This window comes from Protopterus annectens, chromosome 9.part0 (assembly GCF_019279795.1).
Source record: "Protopterus annectens isolate FY-2018-M chromosome 9.part0, PAN1.0, whole genome shotgun sequence".
NCBI lineage: Eukaryota > Metazoa > Chordata > Ceratodontiformes > Protopteridae > Protopterus > Protopterus annectens.
The window spans coordinates 1,275,879,585-1,275,897,192 of NC_056743.1; the positions used below are offsets into that span (position 1 = coordinate 1,275,879,585).

General features: G+C 37.4%; 1 protein-coding gene across 2 annotated transcripts in view; it reads right to left on the minus strand.

Annotated features, from left to right (window-relative positions):
- The window catches only part of SNRNP200 (small nuclear ribonucleoprotein U5 subunit 200), a 1,344,735-nt gene that overhangs the window by 95,230 nt on the left and 1,231,897 nt on the right, over nt 1–17,608 (minus strand). For both annotated transcript variants that reach the window (XM_044084204.1, XM_044084205.1), the window contains 2 exons: nt 8,105–8,226; nt 7,867–8,010 (listed from right to left, as the gene is read on the minus strand). In XM_044084204.1, the coding sequence (XP_043940139.1) occupies nt 7,867–8,010; nt 8,105–8,226 (266 nt within the window). The remainder of the gene's footprint in view (nt 1–7,866; nt 8,011–8,104; nt 8,227–17,608) is intronic.

A 17,608-nucleotide genomic window follows, 5' to 3' on the forward strand; every position in this document is an offset into this window, starting at 1 on the left:
GAAAGACTGTTGATTATTACATGGTGCATATACGTTAAGAAGTATGATGGGTTTATCATAAAGAGTAGAGGAGAGAATCACAGAGCACCATCTTCCTTCTTTATCTATTTTAGAATCTAGAATTTTTTCTTGATATTGATTTTTTATAATTATCGCAACCCCCGCACTATTAGTTTTTCCTTCAGTGGCTATAATTTCTCTAATCCATTTTTTCTTCTTAATATCTGCCCATTGATCATTGGTCAAATGAGTTTCCTGAAGTAATATAAAACATGCCTTAGCTTGCAGAAATAAATGGATAAATAATTTCCTCTTTTTCAAGTTCTGGAGCCCTTTAGTATTCCATGAATCTATTTCCCATATTCCAAAAACTTTATTTTGCATAAGTGTTCTATAAATTGGAGAAAATATGATAAATTAAGATGAGTTTTAAACATATGTATACTAAGGAAGCATTATTTAAATCCAGTCCCATACCAGTGCCTACCCACTATACCCCTGGACCAGGACATATATAGGTCTTTTACGTAGTAAAACATTATAAAGATTAATAACATTGACAAATATGTGTTCTTCAGGTTAAATATATATAAAATATGTAACATACAAAAAACCTATATAAACTACACCTAAGTCTACAAAGCCTAACTTATGCATTCCCTATTAAACACTACTATTCATCTACATCTCGTTCTATCTATTTACTTGAATAAGTCAGGAAAAAAACATAACAACGTATATGAGTATCATCAGTCATCTCCATTGAATCTCCAATGTCTACTTTAATAGTAATACTTTAGTATATCTCTATAAAATATTCACAGATCAATGAAGCAGTTATGTTTATGGAATATATAAGTAACTAGTTTTGACCTTGATTATACGTGAACCTACACTTAAACCTAAAAATCAATATGAGACACTATCAAGAGTTATAGATACAATGATCAACCTGTATTTGGTCTAAAATGTCTTCTATTAATTGGAGAAAAGATGATATAAATTTTAGGTACATCATACCTATACAGGGATATAAACATATATATATATATAGTGAGAATAAATAACCACGTTTCTACCAATCTTAGATCCTTCATTGTTTATGTATTTTTCAGATTTAAACTGGAGTAACTTGTATCAATAAGTAATAGAAGGGTTTAGCTTTCGACTTTTGGAAACCAAAGCTTTCATAGTTATAAAGTTATATCACATATACCTAGTGTCATATATACCCTTTACCATATGTTATAAATATTTAAAATAGTTCTGATTGTTACATAGGTAAGCCAGGAATCAGCAACACTGCTTCATGCTACTCAAGCTACATTGACATCTACATACATTTAGAATCCTACACTAGTGACTCTTATTCCAGATTTTATATTAATTAAAAGCTATTATAATATTACGTGTACCAAAATAGCTATAAACCAGTGATAAATTTTTAAAAACGTTTATATAATTTCTTACATTGTATTCTGGACCCTAAATAAAGAAAAAGCATAACATCAACACTTATCAGAAATCTCAGTGTATTTAACTACAAAGTTGTCCTATTTTTTATAAGTAAAATCCAAATTTTAGTAATATATGTGCAAGTCATTTCTATTGAGGGTCTTAATAAATCAGATTATATAATTGAAAAGTTAAATCATTATGAGTGAATATGATTATCAACTTGTTATATATATTATGTAATAACTGTTTGGAACCTTCCCAATAATGATTCTCAAGCATTAATACAAGATCGGTTTTACCCTCATGTATGCTTCATGTTTTCAATTATAACTCTATATACTTACACAAGTTAGGTATTTTTCTGGGTTTGGGTCTAATAAGTGTGGTTATATGTGCTTATACTATTAAAAGAAAACTGCAATTAGAGTTCATTTTACATTGTTCGGTCCTAGATGGTCTTCTTCAGATTTCTGACCCTCCAAACCGGCTGATGACTTCGCAATTGGGGATTCCTTAATCAAACGGACGTCCAGAAGCGCCACATCAAAAAACGCACCCTCTGAGGCAGCAAGAGCATTTCCTGTCTCTTCGTGGGAAAACTGACTTCATGAAAGCTGTAAATCGTCGGAAATACCTCACGAACATCCAGCAGCTGAGAAACAAAGTTCTTATCTGATCAACCAACGGCCTAGTACACTAAATCATCAAACAAAGGGAAACCAAGACCTCGAGTTAGAGCAGGAGATGAATCCGACCTCGGATGTCATGCCAGTCGCAACCGAGGGCCAGATTAGCTTTCTGAAGCAGGCAAACTTTTGAAAACCGCCAAAAAGGTAGACTTAGCTTCTTTTTTTGTTGTGACAGAACATCTAGACCCATCAATTGTAAATATTAATGTATTAGGGTACTTCATTTGAAATTTTATTTGTTTTTCAATAAGAAACTTGCAATCGGGAGATAATGATTGTCTAGCTTGTCTAATTTGCAGAGGCAAGTCCTGAGCCAAAGAAATTCTGTTGTTTTTCCACATAATAAAGCCTCCATTTTTCTTTACAGTTAATAATATTTTGTTGACATCTTGGAAGTTAAGAATTTTAACATAAACAGGTCTTGGTATATTCGAAGCTTGAGATTCCCTCAGAGCTCTGTGGGCTCTCTCTATTATTATTTGTTTTGCAGCATCAGAATCATTGAATAATGTTATAAGTATTAGTGTGATAGATGGAATTAGATCAATAATTTTAGCTTGAAAAGAGTGAATGTCCAGATCATGTGCATCAGCTTTTTTTGGCAAGCAATGTTAGTTTGTCTTCGTTCTCAGTGATTCTAGCTTCAGTTTTATCCATTCTTTCAAGAATTTGACTACAGGAAATTCCAAAGGATTGTACTTGATTAGATAGCTCTTTCAAGGCTTCTTGAATAGGTAGTAAAGCAGTTTAATATCTTCCATGTTTGCCAGTTGGTCAGGTTTATTTTTATTCCCTGGTTTTAGATGTTCCTGCTGTTTTGTAATTTTCTGTCTTTTCAAATTTAAATCTTTTTCCGGTGATAGAAGTTCTGAAAGTTTAGTTTTTGTAGTTGTGTCCATGTTTTTTCCTTCTTTTGACATTATATATCAGTACTGGAACTTGATATAACTTGATTGTAGATAGGCCAACTGTTCTGAGCACACAGTTCCTTTGTTTGAGACTCTCTTCAGAGTCAGTTAATCTGTTATAATCCTGTTAAATTCTTTAATTTTCCCAGTTCATTCACCTCTTGAAGGATACTTAAATGGAGTTACAGTTGTTCTTGCCAGAAATTATTGTTAAATGAATCGTAATATAGCTTCAGGGTTAGATTTTCCTCTGGTTATATGAAAAGATGTAGATTAGCAGTGTTCACAGAATGGCAACCATCTTTGATCTCGTACTTTTTTGATTTTTAAGTTGGGTGTCCATGAATGACTTAGCTGATGCAGTGGCAGTCCTGGAAAAGGTATGCAGTTTTTTCGGATTCAGACAGGCCAGGAGAAATTTGCCTCTCTTCTGGCTGAAACAAACTCAATGGTTACAGGCTGCACAGTCATACTCCATACTTGGACAGAATAAACTAACTTTTACAGACCTGATGTACAAAATCTACTTAGCACAAAAATAAAGATTTCATCCATAATGGGGTACATACTCTGGTAGTCTGGCCAAACTGTTGAACTGGAAACTCTTAGTACTCCCATCAAAAAAATCAACTGTCTAGTACTGCGGCAGGAAAAAGTTAAAGACAGCATGGTAAATGATGACGTCAAGTGAGAGGGTGTCAGCCTGCCTTGCAGGGACAAGATTGAAAAACCAAACTGGGAAGGAGACTGGACCTTCTACAGCCTAAGTCTTAAGTTTTATCACTACTGCAACAGTGAATAATACGATGAACATCTGCATGTCTAAATATGTATGATTACTGTGTGAATGCAAACCCCCATCTAAACTAAAAGAACTGAATAATACAAATAAATGATTAGAAGTTGGAAAATTTACTATTTCACTGCATTAGATAAGGTTTTTAGGCACATATACTTAAGATGAGGAGAGGGAATGATAACGGGAAAATGTATTAAGTCTTAACACACAGTTGAAGGAAACGGTTTAACTGCAAAAAATACAGCGGTCTTGAATACTTGAAAAGTGAACAAAGCAGCATTTTAAAATGTGAACATTCTTAAATATGTTGAAATAATATGCAAGAGAACAGAATGAGTGAAACATGATAAATATACTATGTGCTAAACTGAAGCAGTTAGACCCAACAAGTATGCTTCAATTTGGTGTGCAAAAGAAAGGTATTGCAACAGAAGGTCTGTAATAAACTCAAATGTTAGAGAAAATTCAAGCAATTTTATTTAATGCTGGGGATGCAATTAGGATTTATTACTTTTTATTTTCTACACTAGGGTTGATTTACTAGATTACTCCAATGACTGGGGATTAATTAATAAATTATAATTAATTCATGTTATTTACATGGCATAATCACACATGCCCATTTTATTTTGTGTGAGAACAGCATTTACTATTCAAAATGTACCCCTTGAAGGATTTTTATAGTACCAATGAAGGAATATATGAAGACATTTTTCTTTACTTCCTGACTTATCTGGGACATTGCTACGGCTTTTGATAGATGACTTTTTTGTCATATTGCTTTGTGAATGCACAAGTTTCTTTTAATATGAACTAGTGCTTTCACTCCAGCTTATTCTTACGAAAATTTATATAGCTCACCAAACTAGTGTTTCATGCTCCACATGAATGGATACAGAGCAACGTATGAATTTTAATAAGAAGGGTTTTGCTTACTTAGTATAAATTATCTTGTGGTCTACAAACAGTACTTAACATTTACGGCATTTCCTAGTTAAACGATGTAAGTTACATGGAAGATGATTCACTACCTTTAACTTTCCGTACAGCATGGAATGAAAACGTTTTGTGAAACAGGCTTGCCAGCATGAAAGGAAGGTGTACTAGTTCAATTATCACTGGGTTAGTATAATTCATTTCAGTGATGACTAAGGAAAAGTATCAGTTCTTTCTCTGTACTTAAAAATATCTTAGAGAAGTTCTGTCAGTACAACAGATAGTCCAATGCAAATGCAAATAAAAAAGTATCAAAAAAGGATCTAACAATTAACCTAAACAATATAGTTAAAAGAAAGGCAGTCATTCCAAATTTATTATTATTAACTATTAAAAATTAATAAATTCTATATAATAATTAATGAATATTCTAAATAGAGAGGCTAATGAGGTCGACTTTCTAAATAAGTCTAAAAAATCAACGTAAATAACTTCTTAGTTTCAAGACTGGTAAAATGTTACAACTATCATTTAATCCAAGAAAAAAAATGCATCCGCCCTAAATTACCTCTAACTCCAAAATTTCTAAGAAGAGTAATGTAACCCCTCCCTCTGATAGATGGTGTGATCGATCAATTACCATGAATGAAAAACTATGCCCTTGGTTAATTGTGTGTGTTTTGTGTAGTGCATTGTTTTATTGTTATTTAAAATATAATAAATGTGTTTGTTGTGTTCGTCATACGCGTAGTCCGTCTTCCGTCTTTATATAGGTATTAGAAGCAATATATACACGCTACATACACTACAATACACTTTAGAAGGGGCTTCCCTATAATATACTTCCTGCCTCTCACTGTAGATGTCTGACCTGACTTGGTTTTGTCTGACTTGGTACAAAAAACCACATGCCAAAAATTTATAAGTTTACTTTAAATTTTATTGTTTATGTAAACTTTCCCTAACCCTTCTTAATTTTAAAACAAATTTTACAAATAAAAAAAATTTATTTAATTTAATTTACTTAAAATAAGTCAGTTATAATCTATAAAATTGTGAATATAACTGTGGAATCAAAACTGTAAATAGTCACATATGAAAACAAAGGCAAAGTCATTTTTTTATTAATGATTTAAAGAAAAGTGATTATTAATAAGATATTTATATTTTGTAATAGAGAATAATGCATTAATTATAAATCATTGTTTAAATTAACTTTTACTTTGACCTCATTAAAAAATTTCCTTGAATTTTTTTTGGATATTTTCTTCTCTTCAATATCTGTTAATAAAATAAATTCTTCATAGCGAGAAAAAACAAAGTGTTTCTCCAATAACTCATGTACAAATTAGCCCACTGATGCTCCCAGAGCCAGCTCCTACCTTGCTTTTTTTTGCTTTTGTAAAAATTTATTTTTAAACAAATCAAGATTCAACAATATCCAGAATTTCAGTAATGACATCAAGTTTTTAGTCTTTAAAACTTACTGTCGAAAAATTTCAGCTTATTCTGAATGAAATCATAATGTCACAAGAACTGTCTGTCCATATTAACAGTATTTGTAGTAAAAAAAAATGCTTCGTATTTTTCCATCCAGCACAATATTTGATACATTATTACTTATTACTACTGGTTTATAGTAAAACCTCTTGCTTCTAGGCTGGTATTGGTAACACTAACATCCCTTCTTTCAAACACAAGTACAACAGATAGTGGTACAAGCTGAAGACATGATAGAACCTGGATTAAACAGATGCTCCTTTGGAGATAGTTGTGGTTGCTATATCAGGGGAAAAAATTAAATTAATTTTGGTCTTGGCTGATGAATGGATGGAGAATAACGGAATGGATTAGCAGTTTAAGCTAGTCGCACTAAATCAGTTTCAAAGAGATGACAGCCTGCACTAAATGTGAAATTTGTTATTACTGTAAACCAACAGCAGAAAAGTCAACACTTATGGTGATGGATGGACTCAGTTATCAGATGGAAGCAGGACCATAATATAGACTGAGTGTGTGTGTAGCGAACTGCGTGTTTTTATATAAAAAAGAAAGAGTGATGCATTTTCCCTACGATGGAGAAAGTCATAGCAGAGCCTTACCTGAAAGTTACTTACTTAAGCTACAATAGCTCATGCAAATAGCACTCAAGTACTATGGGATTACACACAGAGGTGATGAAGGTTAATAGTGAGACTTTGGTGAAGGCTAATTAAAATGTCAGGAGGCTACAAGAAAATCCTAGATTTTTTTCCCAACATATCACAGGGCTGCAGGTTAGCCATGTTTGCCTGAACTCTGACTGAGGATTTTAGAGGAAGTCTGTTAGAAGAACTCAAAGTATTAGAACTTGAAATAAAAGATAAGACTATTGCAGGTCACACAGTTACAGGTCAAAAATCTTAGATTACACTGGGATGAGATGAATGACGTATATTTAAAATTAAGAGGTGTGCCTCTTTTTCCAAGTTTCTTAATTATCCTTAAAGATGGAAGCAGATGCCCTTTGAAATGAAACACTACATTATAGAAAGAAGGTTGTGTAAGTGTGACCAAACCATAATAAACAGATTATTTTTGTATTATGTGGATGATTTACAAAAATGCACTTTTTTCATATTGATTGGTTTGGAGAGTCTAGCATCATAAACAGTAAACAGAAAAAAGGAGAAGCATATCTCACCTATTGCACTCTGCACTTCTGAACCCAGAATGCATTATTCTAAACTTTTTCAGAATGAAAGCCTACTGACTCATCTTAGATCCTGGTCATCACCTCTCAGAGAATCCACTTCATGTCCATTTCTAAATCCATGGTGCACACTATACTACAGTTGTTATATCTCGCTCTCTAGATCATCTGTTCTTGTCCCCAAACCATCAACAAGCACTCCGAAGTTTCAACCTTGACAACTGAACCAAATTAATTGGCATTCTTAATATTAATGACTACACTAGGTGTCCCAAACATAAAAGCCCAAGCTTGCAATTCTTTTCACCACCCTGCAAACTTTTGGAACTCTTTACTCCGTGTTAATTCTCAGTACCACAATTAAAGCTGGACTTCTTACCCTACCTTGCTAAGTATTTCCTCTGTGTCTGACTGCAGCTCAGCACTCAGCTGCATGCGGGAAAGGTGCGCCTGAAGTAGAAGGTTCGTCTTCAAGTGTGGGTCATTGAACTTGGGATTATTTGGCTTATGTGGAACTTTCTGAGCCAGCTATAAGACAAAAAAATATGAATGTAGTAGCACGAATCCAAAGGTTTATAAAGCCCAATCCTTCCCAAAGAAGCACATCTAAAGTCACATTTACCTGTCGAAGTAGGTTGTCCTCATGGTGCCGTATGGGAATATTCTCATACTCTGCTGCACTTGAAATGATTTCAATAAGCCCACGGATCTTAGTCTTTGCATTCAGAGACATGCTGAACAGCTCTGTTTGGGCATACATTTGTGATTACTTAGTATAATGAGCTCAACACAAATCAACAAAACAGAAAATTAAAAACAAGCAGATAGTGGTAATACCTATGAATGACATCTCCAGTGAAAACAAGGGACAGGATTAGTAGCATTACCATCTTTTCTTTATTAACCATACACTACACACATTTACATTTGAAAAACATGGTCACGTTTGCAATACTCGCTGTTCTCCAATGGGCAAAGTACAGCAATTCAGGAATTTATTCCAATAATGAGATAAGTGAGAAACGTACAGTTGTGTACCTACCATAGATGTAGATGTTCCAGTGTATTCACTGTTGCAGTCATTACTCTTGGGTTATCCTGCTGGCAGGCTACCCACAGATGGCCTGAATTCCAAAGTCCTGGTCCGGCGTCGGTTGCTGTCGCCTCTTCCTTGATGTCAGTGCGCCAGGGGTATAAAAGATGCAGCAGATGCCATTTTCTTCAGTTTTTCTTGCCTCAGATGTCAGGTGCCCCCAAAAAGTAGGCTAAATATAATATGCCAGTAAACATACATGCAGTAAAGAAACACTTCCTTCATCTACAAGCAAATACACCACATAGGTTGTATAGAAGAGAAGTACAGATGAACCCTAGCAAAAGAAAGGGGGACGGATGGAGGGTAACCTGGACTGCAACAGTGAATACACTTGAACATCTACATTTATGGTAGGTACACAACTGTACTATGTTCATCGTGTTTCACTGTTGCAGTCATTACTCTTGGGTTGAATCACAAAACTGAGTATGGGTGGCTGAGCTATATAGGGTTAGGAGAGGCTATGAGGCCCTGCAGCACTACAGTGGCAAAGCCTGCACTAGATTTAGACTAAAGAGGTAAGTGGTAGTGCCTTGTAAAAGTGTGCACTGAACTCCAAGTTGCAGCCTCTAAGATGTCTTTGGTTGGTACTCCTCTGAGGAAGGCTGCTGAGGTGGCTGCTGCTCTGGTAGAATGAGGCCTAATGCCCTTAGGCACTGATTTGCCACGCTGAGAATACCAGAAACTGATGCAATGACCTATCCATTTAGAAATAGTCTGTTTTGAGATAGCCTTTCCTTGTGATCCTGCAGCATATGACACAAAGTTGCTCAGTCTTTCTGAAAGCTTTAGTTCTGTCCAAGTAAAAGCGTAGCTGCCTGTGTATGTCCAAAGAGTGCAGAATTTTCTCACCCTTGTTCTGTGGGTTTGGATAAAAGGTAGGCAAGTGAATGGTTTGGTTGAGGGCTACACTGGACACTAGCTTAGGCATAAATGTTGGGTTTGTCCCCAGAGAAACCCTGTCTGGATGAAATATGATAAAAGGTTCCACAGCCATGAGTGCTTGTAACTCTGAGACACGTCTTGCAGCGGTTATTGCCAGTAGCAGAGCTGTTTTCCAGGATAAGAATTTTATATCAGCTGTTGAGGCTGGCTCAAAGGGAGGCAGTGTGAGTTTTTCCAAGACATAACTGAGGTCCCATGCAGGTATTGGTGCTCTCCTTGGAGGAGAGATGGTCACTGATAGGATCTGGTAGGCAACCTGCCTGGTATTTTTCTTTGGGGGAGTTGACTAGTGTCCAATCTAAAATAGATTGATTGTGTGTGTGTGTGTTTTTTTTTTTGTCAGTTCTAGGATGAGATGTGAGAAACCAAAGAGGTTAATAAGGTTGGTGGGGTTGTTAGAATTGCAAGCTAGCCAGTCAGTGTTTAGGTCACCTGTAAGATGGTTTCTTGTGGCAGGTAATCTGAGATCCACTGTAGTATTTCTTCTACAATGGGTGAGTTATTACCTGGGGGGATATTGCAGCAGAGGATATTGATCCTTTTGGTGCTATTTACGAAAACAGTTGTCCCTAGGATTTCGGTATTGTTGAAATTGCGTAGAGTTTGTAGTTCTTGAAATGGATCATGATGAGAATATCTACGAGGTCAGCTATGGTGCCTGAGGTTTTGATACAAGAACGTGCCCCTGTCATGAGTCAGCACAAAAATACACTGTGGGAAGAAAAGTCCTTCTTTAGGCACATGGATCAGAAGAGAACACCCTTCTTGCCTAGGCTAAAGGGAAGGGACCAGCAGAATGCTGATCCTGTCTGTCCTTAACTTCTGTCATATCCATGGCAGAAGAGTTAAGGATAGAAGGGCATACAGGAAGCTTCACTGCTATAGTATACCGACCTTTCCACTGTCCAGGCTTTTGGGCTTGGAAATCCGAAAATGAATATCTGCAGCTGGTGATGTCTGTCTGAGATGAAAAGGTTCACTAAAGGAAGCCCAACAAAATATCTGTCTTAACGCTCATGAATCCAATTTACACTTATAGCTATTGGCAACGTTATCTGATTAGTTTCATCTGCAATCACATTCTCTGAGGAGGGGATATAGGCTGCTTCAAGATAAAAACCCAGTTACACTGACAGGGCCCAGACAACCAACACAGTTGCGCTCTTGACTGCTAATGTGCAACATAAATGTGGTGATATTCAGGGTTAAATGCATCAGCTCTGGAATGAAAGCTCTAAGTGGAAAGCAGTAATACCTCAACTTAAAGTCAATGTGCTTGCTTAGCATGGTTCTGGCACCAACTTCTGCTCACTTTTAGGTGTGCAAGAACTGCTCCCCAACAGGGTTAGAGTGCATCTATGGTTACCCCCCTGCCCATGGATTGACCATCACTCTACAAAGTACAAGTTTCACCTACCTAACTCAGCAGGAATATTCTCTCATCATGGTCAGAATTACCTAGTGAAGAGGCAGTAGGCTGTCAAAGGCTCAGACACTAGTGAATTTTTCTTGTGTGTAGCTTGGCAAGATGTGCTATGGTGGCTGACACTGACATGGCCTAGAGCTCTGAACATTCCTCTGGCTGTGATCTGGTACGTCTAATTTAAATTACAGAAAGTGCAATTCTATCATCAACTTACCATAACTGCAGCTGTTTGACTGCAATCACTGTTGCTGCTGTCACAAAATCAGGGAACTCTAAGATTCATACCCATTTACCATTTGTACAACTAAACTGCTGAAAACAACTTTCAGCTTTTTTTGGGGGGGGGGGTAAAAGCCCCCCTTGCAACCTTTTATGTGGGAAGAGACCCCACCCAAACAAAAATAGCTTACTTCAACTGCAAATGCCCCCTTCCCCATTACAATAATCTTGCATCTCCCACCTACTGGACATTTGGATTATGCTGAATAAAAGGAGAAGTTTTGTAGGTCAACTTTTCTTCTTCTTGATCCCACTAAAGATCCAGACTAAGAAAGGCAGAATGCCTGCTGGGGAAGGAATTGTTGCTAAAGAGGGAATGCTGTACTTCTAAACCTCACTAATATAACAGGGACTGAAGGATCAAATGGCTTGTATGGAAAATAGAGAAAGAAAAGCAGAACAAGGAAATGACAAAGGGACTAGTTGGGATCCCCACTACAGTCCCCATGCACAGTGTGTGAGAAAATGGGGAGAAAGGTGGGAAACTGAACTGCATCAGTGACTATGCTCAAACACCTACAATCATGGTAAGCTTTACTCTGCCACCACTTACTGTGGGGGAAGGTTAGTTTGTTTGTGCTTTCTTGTATTTTGTGTTGCTTTACTGCCTCCTTCTATTTTGTATACTGTGATTCATTTTCTTTACACAGTGTTTTACGTCTATTCTGCTTTTAATAGTATATTTAAACTAGGAAAGAGACGGCAGCTGTGTCTCTTGAGAGTCACACAGAAATTAAGTTTTTTTCATCCTCGTGCTGTTGTGATTTTAAACTCAACTGTCTTTCTGGGTACCTACCTGTTATGCTAATTTGACCACATATCTCCTTTCCCTCTCCTCTTGCATTGGCTACTGTGAGTAAGCACAAAATTATCATTTTGTGAAATCACTCCCCTTCAACTATTTACCAATCCACTGTAATTCCACAGAACCAGAAAATTAAGTGCCAACTACTTCCAATCTAGCTTGCTCTTTTAAAATTGGTGGCTAAGCTTATGTTACCCCCTCTTTCATATCTAACTGCTTAGTGCACATGAAGGTCACAAAACACAAACCACAATCAAAGGTTGGCTGATAAATCCCAAATCCAAGAAGAACACACAACAACCAACCACCTCGGCTGAAGAAATAATTTTAATAACTCAATTAACTAAGTCAAGTGCTTTCGTACCAACTGCACTTCATCAGACCATATAAAAATTTTACTAAAAGCAACACCTTAAATACATTTTAATTAAGAGCATTCATTAAAACACACTAATAAAATTTAATTAGTAACCATAGTAAATTATCAAATTTTAATAACGCAATTTCTTAGGTTTAAGTGCTCGTTTCAATGGTACATTACCATTAAGGCCATAACCTTTGTCTGCCTGTGACAAAATGATCCATTTCATCTCACTATTTTTAGTTCTATCAGTTATACTACCATCTCTAAAATTATCATATATTAACTGCAGAACCATAAACTCAAAACTATATCCTTTATGCATTTTTACATGTTTATTCAGAGAACTACTTGTTTATTAAGAGAACTACTTGACATATCCCTCCTTATGTCCCTCATGTTTTCTAAAACTTTCTCTTGGTTTTCCCAACATAATAGCATGGACATTCTCTACACATAGCTAAATAAACTAAATTCCTACTTTTACAGTCTGCATATATACTAGGTGAATATTCTAACTTAATCACTGGATGAATAAACAAATTCTTAGTAGATATGGATCCACAGGCTTTACAAGTCTTACATGGGAATGTCCCTACCCAGTCTGAAACTGGTCTCATATTCTTTTCATTATTACCCACAACACAATCTTCTTTTTAATGATAATCCATTTTATAACAAAAACTAGGGGCATCACCCACTACATTCTTCAACCTTCATCTGCTAATAGAACTGACCACTTTCTTCAGATATCACAATATCAGATTAATATTACTAGAATATGTTAAGGTGAACTTTATATTACTTGTTATGCCTGTCCTTCCTGAGTATCACAAGTCTCTTGAGGTCCCTTCTTTTCTTCATCTCTAACTGAAAAATAAGGCTTCCTTTTACTATCCCACACTGACTTAACCTGAACTACTGTTTTTGCAACCTCAATGCCATTATACCCCCTTCTCTATAAACTCCTCACTCATTGAACTAAACACATTTTCTAACTCTAAATCATTGGTATGTAGTCTTGATGCTCATAAAAACTGTCCTTTCAATATGTTCTTATAAATATAACTTTGGTGCATACTTGTATGATGCAATGTTTTACTTTTCCAGCAGGTCTTACTAAAATTTTCTGTACTAAGGCTACCTAACTCATTCTTAGAGATCTTCACATTTAAAAAATCAATACTATCATATGTTATGTTGGCTGCAAATTCTTAATTCTTCACATGTATTTATTGCAAGCATGTTTCTTTAAATGTATCGGTTGTTTTTGAGGGGCGTGCTTCTTTGAATGTTTTTTAAGTAGAACTTTGAGTTTAATATGGGTGGTTCTGAAGATGTCTGATTTGGCAGACAAAAGCGCTTACTCATTCTCTGTTTTACTTGGATTTATTAAAATACTGCTTTGTGGTTTCCTTTTGGACTGACTTGGTTTTCTTTGGATTTTGTTTGGTGTATACCTTGTCAAGCATTGAAAAAAGATGAATAAGTTAGCCTTAGATCTAGTGGAAAGTTTTCTTGGTGGTTTGGGTAAGGACATGCCTAATTTAGTATAAATAAAGCTAATACAGTCAGTCAACCATTTAGCTAACATTACTTTAATGACTGATTTGCCCAAGTTTGAATCAAAAGGACACAAAAAGAGTTGATCTGTTTTTCTAAAATTTTTTGTTCTACATAAGTAAACCATAACTGTCTATTAACAACCAATAGGTGCAACATATACTCTCCTTTATTTGAAAAATCTGGAAAGACTGTCAGGTTGATAGTCTGACTGACATTAGACTGACACCATCTTAGCAAGGAAAGAAGGACTGGCGCTCAAGGATACTCTGTTTTTATGAAAAATCAAATAAGGGGGCTTAGAAGACAAGGCCTGTAATTCTGAAACTCTTCTGACAGAAGTAAATCTACCAAAAGAATAATTTTCCAGGTTAGAAATTTTAGCTCCCATCTTAGCTGAAGGTTCAAACTGAGACTGGGTTAGAACTTGCAAGACTACATTTAAATCCTGAGGGGGATTAGGGTCTTTAACTAAAGGTCCAAGGAGAAATGTCCCTCTTAGAAAGGCTCTGCACAGTATGGAGGATGCTAGAGATGAATTACTTAATTCTATATGAAAGTTGGAGATGACAGCTAACTGTACTTTAAACGGTAGAAGAGCTAGTTCCTTCACTGAAAATATAGGCTACAAATTTTCAGAACTTTACATATAAGAACGGAAAAGGGATCCAATTGTTTTCGTTGCACCCAAATTATGAAATCTTCCGTTTGCTTTCGTAAACTTTCTAAGTGGAAGTTTTGTTGGATGATAAAAGAATGTGACAGACCAGGCAGGAGAATCTGGGCTGGTCTAGCAATCAACAGAATTGGAGAAACCACGCAGTCAACTTTAGGCCTGGAATGTCTGGGTGAATCAAGTAATCAAGTCTGTCAGATGAGACAAAGTCTAGAGTTGAATCCAGAGACCACTGGAGGATGAAGACAAGGCCAAAGAAAATGAAACCAAATTTGACGAGGCCAATAAGGAAAAATAAAGATCATCGTCTCTTCAATCGAGAGGCTTTTTGAAGAAATTTGGGGATTAGTGATAATGGGGGGGTGGGCGGGCATAAAGGAGACCAGTGGGCCAATCTTGAAGTACAGCATCTCTCGGTGTCTCCTCTGGTGGGGGAATGAGGGCAAAGAACCTGCTGCACTTGTTGATGGGATGCAAAAAGTTCGCGGTACAGTTGACCCTACTGACAGAATATCTTTTCTGCCACTTTCATGTTGCGAGACCATTTGTGAGGCATTAGAATAGATCTGCTTAACTTGTCTGCAATCAAGCTGTACTTCCCCTGAATAGGCATTGCTATCAGAAATCGATTGGGTGAGATCAACCATTGCCACACTCTCAAAGCTTCTCGACACAGGGGATAGGATTTGGTTCCTCCTTGTCTGTTGATGCACCAGACCACTGATATTGTCCATCTGAATCGCAATAGTCCTGGTGGGGTGAGTATGCTAGGAGGGCAACTCTCATTTTCAGAACACTGATATGCATGTTGGCCTCTGAGGGACCATGTGCTTTGAACTGTTCTTTCCATGAACTGCCCCCCAAAACACACTATGGGAAGCGTCCATGGTCACTATGACCTTGGGGTTGGGGAGAACAAAGGGATGTCCTCCTTGCACTTGACTGGAGTTTACCCACCATAGGAGATAATTTTGACTGGATGGAGAATGTTAAGAATTCTCATACTGTATCTTGACAGCAGTACTAGGATGCCTGTCGCCGACAAGAACCCCAAAGCTCGAAGGATTAATCGAGCTGAGAGAGAGAAGAGTTTTGGGCAATTTTTCTGACTTGGGACTGAATAGTCTGAACTCTTGACAAGGGGAGAGAAGTTGTTTGTGTGATCATAACTGAACGAGGCACCTATGAATTCCAATGTCGGCATTGGCTCCAGATGACATTTGTTGTAACTGATTGAAATGCTCAGATGGCAGCATAATTAAAGTATGTAATTTCAAGCTTGGGCAGTTAATCAGTTATGTCTAAGTCAGAGCGCTGATAAGCCAGTCGTCTAGATATGGAAGCATCAGGAATCCCTGCAGCCTCAAGTGAGCTGCCACTACTGCCATACACGTGGTAAACACCCTGGAGGCTGTGATGAGACCAAAGGGAAGAACTCTGAATTGGTAATGACTGGCTCACAGCTGGAAGCATAGGTATCTCTTGGATCATCTGTTCATTTTGATATGACAGTATGCATCCTTAAGATCTGTCAAGCACATCCAATTGTCCTTGTGCAGTAAAGGCAGAATGGACTAAATCATTACCACCCAAAACTTTGTGTATTGAACAGACTGACTTAGGTTGCTGAGATCCAAAAATGGGCTCCAGTCTCATGGTCTTTGGCACTAAAAAATAATCTTGAGTAAGCTCCAGACTCCTCCTGGTCTGGGGGGACTCTTTCTAGCAGCTTATTTCTAGTGCTGCTGGCTGCCACCCTCTGACTAGGCTGAACATCAATGATTTTCTTTTAACCCAAAAGGGTTGAATGGAAAAAATGGTATGATATACCTCTGGTGCAGAAAAAAAGACCATCACTGGAGACAGTAGGGGAACAGTCAAGGCTTCCTTTCAGAAGCGCTAGTAGGCTCTGTCAGAGAAAGCATTTCTAGATCCTTGATTTTGTGAACATCCTCTACTGTGAGGCAGAGTCTTCCATTAGAGTTCCCCCCTTTGTCCCAGGGAAACTGTCTCCACATCTTGGAAGAGACCCTGGGCTTTCTTGAACCACATCTATCGACCACCTTGCTGATTCCTAGAAAAGGTTCACTGAGGGATCAAAAAACGCACCCCCTCAGCAGACAGTGATTTTTTTTCCTTCCTGCTCACACCTACAGTACATGTCTTTCACCTTGGGGCCAAATAATGAACTTCCATCACAGGGAGCATTGACGAAGGAAGCTTTGAAGGGCTTGGCAAAGTCACACAAGCGCATCCAAGCATGTCTTCTGATGGAAACACCCAAGCCTGCTACCCCCATGAGGTACCTTCTACTGAGTGAGAGATAAGCTTCATGGGGAAGAGTTGGAAATGGACTGAAGAGTTGCCAACTGTGAGGCAACCGTGCTCTCAACAGAGGGTATGATCCCAAAATGGGATTTGGAGAGTTCCTTAATCAAATCCCTCTGGAGTCTTGTGAAGTGTGCCAGATAGTTCCGTGACAGCAAGGGCAAAAGTCAATGTAGCATAAACACACTTCCCAAATCTATCCATCACCCTAGATTATTGGATGACATTATGACCATGACATCAATCAGTACTCCCTTGCTCCAAAAGATTCTGTCCTTAGGTAGTGCCAGGATCCTGTCTGGTCTCTTCAGGATTAGTTCAATGGTATCAGGTTCCTTCCACCTCCACTAAGAGACCAAATCAATGAGCTCACCGGTGGGCAGAGTCACCTAAGAGGTAGATGAGCCAGCACCAAAACCATCCAGGAACACAGACTCCTCTCATAGGAAGGTTGTCAGGAGACCAATCACCCCCTTTGTTTTAGGAGTTCCAGAATGTCTGTGAATGAGATATTGGGTAGTGATATTTTGGACCCTTCCCCTCATCAAAGTCAATATCTTCTGTGACAGACTCTTGAGTCCAGGTGGCCTCTTTTTGCACTATTTTTTCCTGGAAACTTCTTTGATGGCATGTTCCAGAGAAGTGTC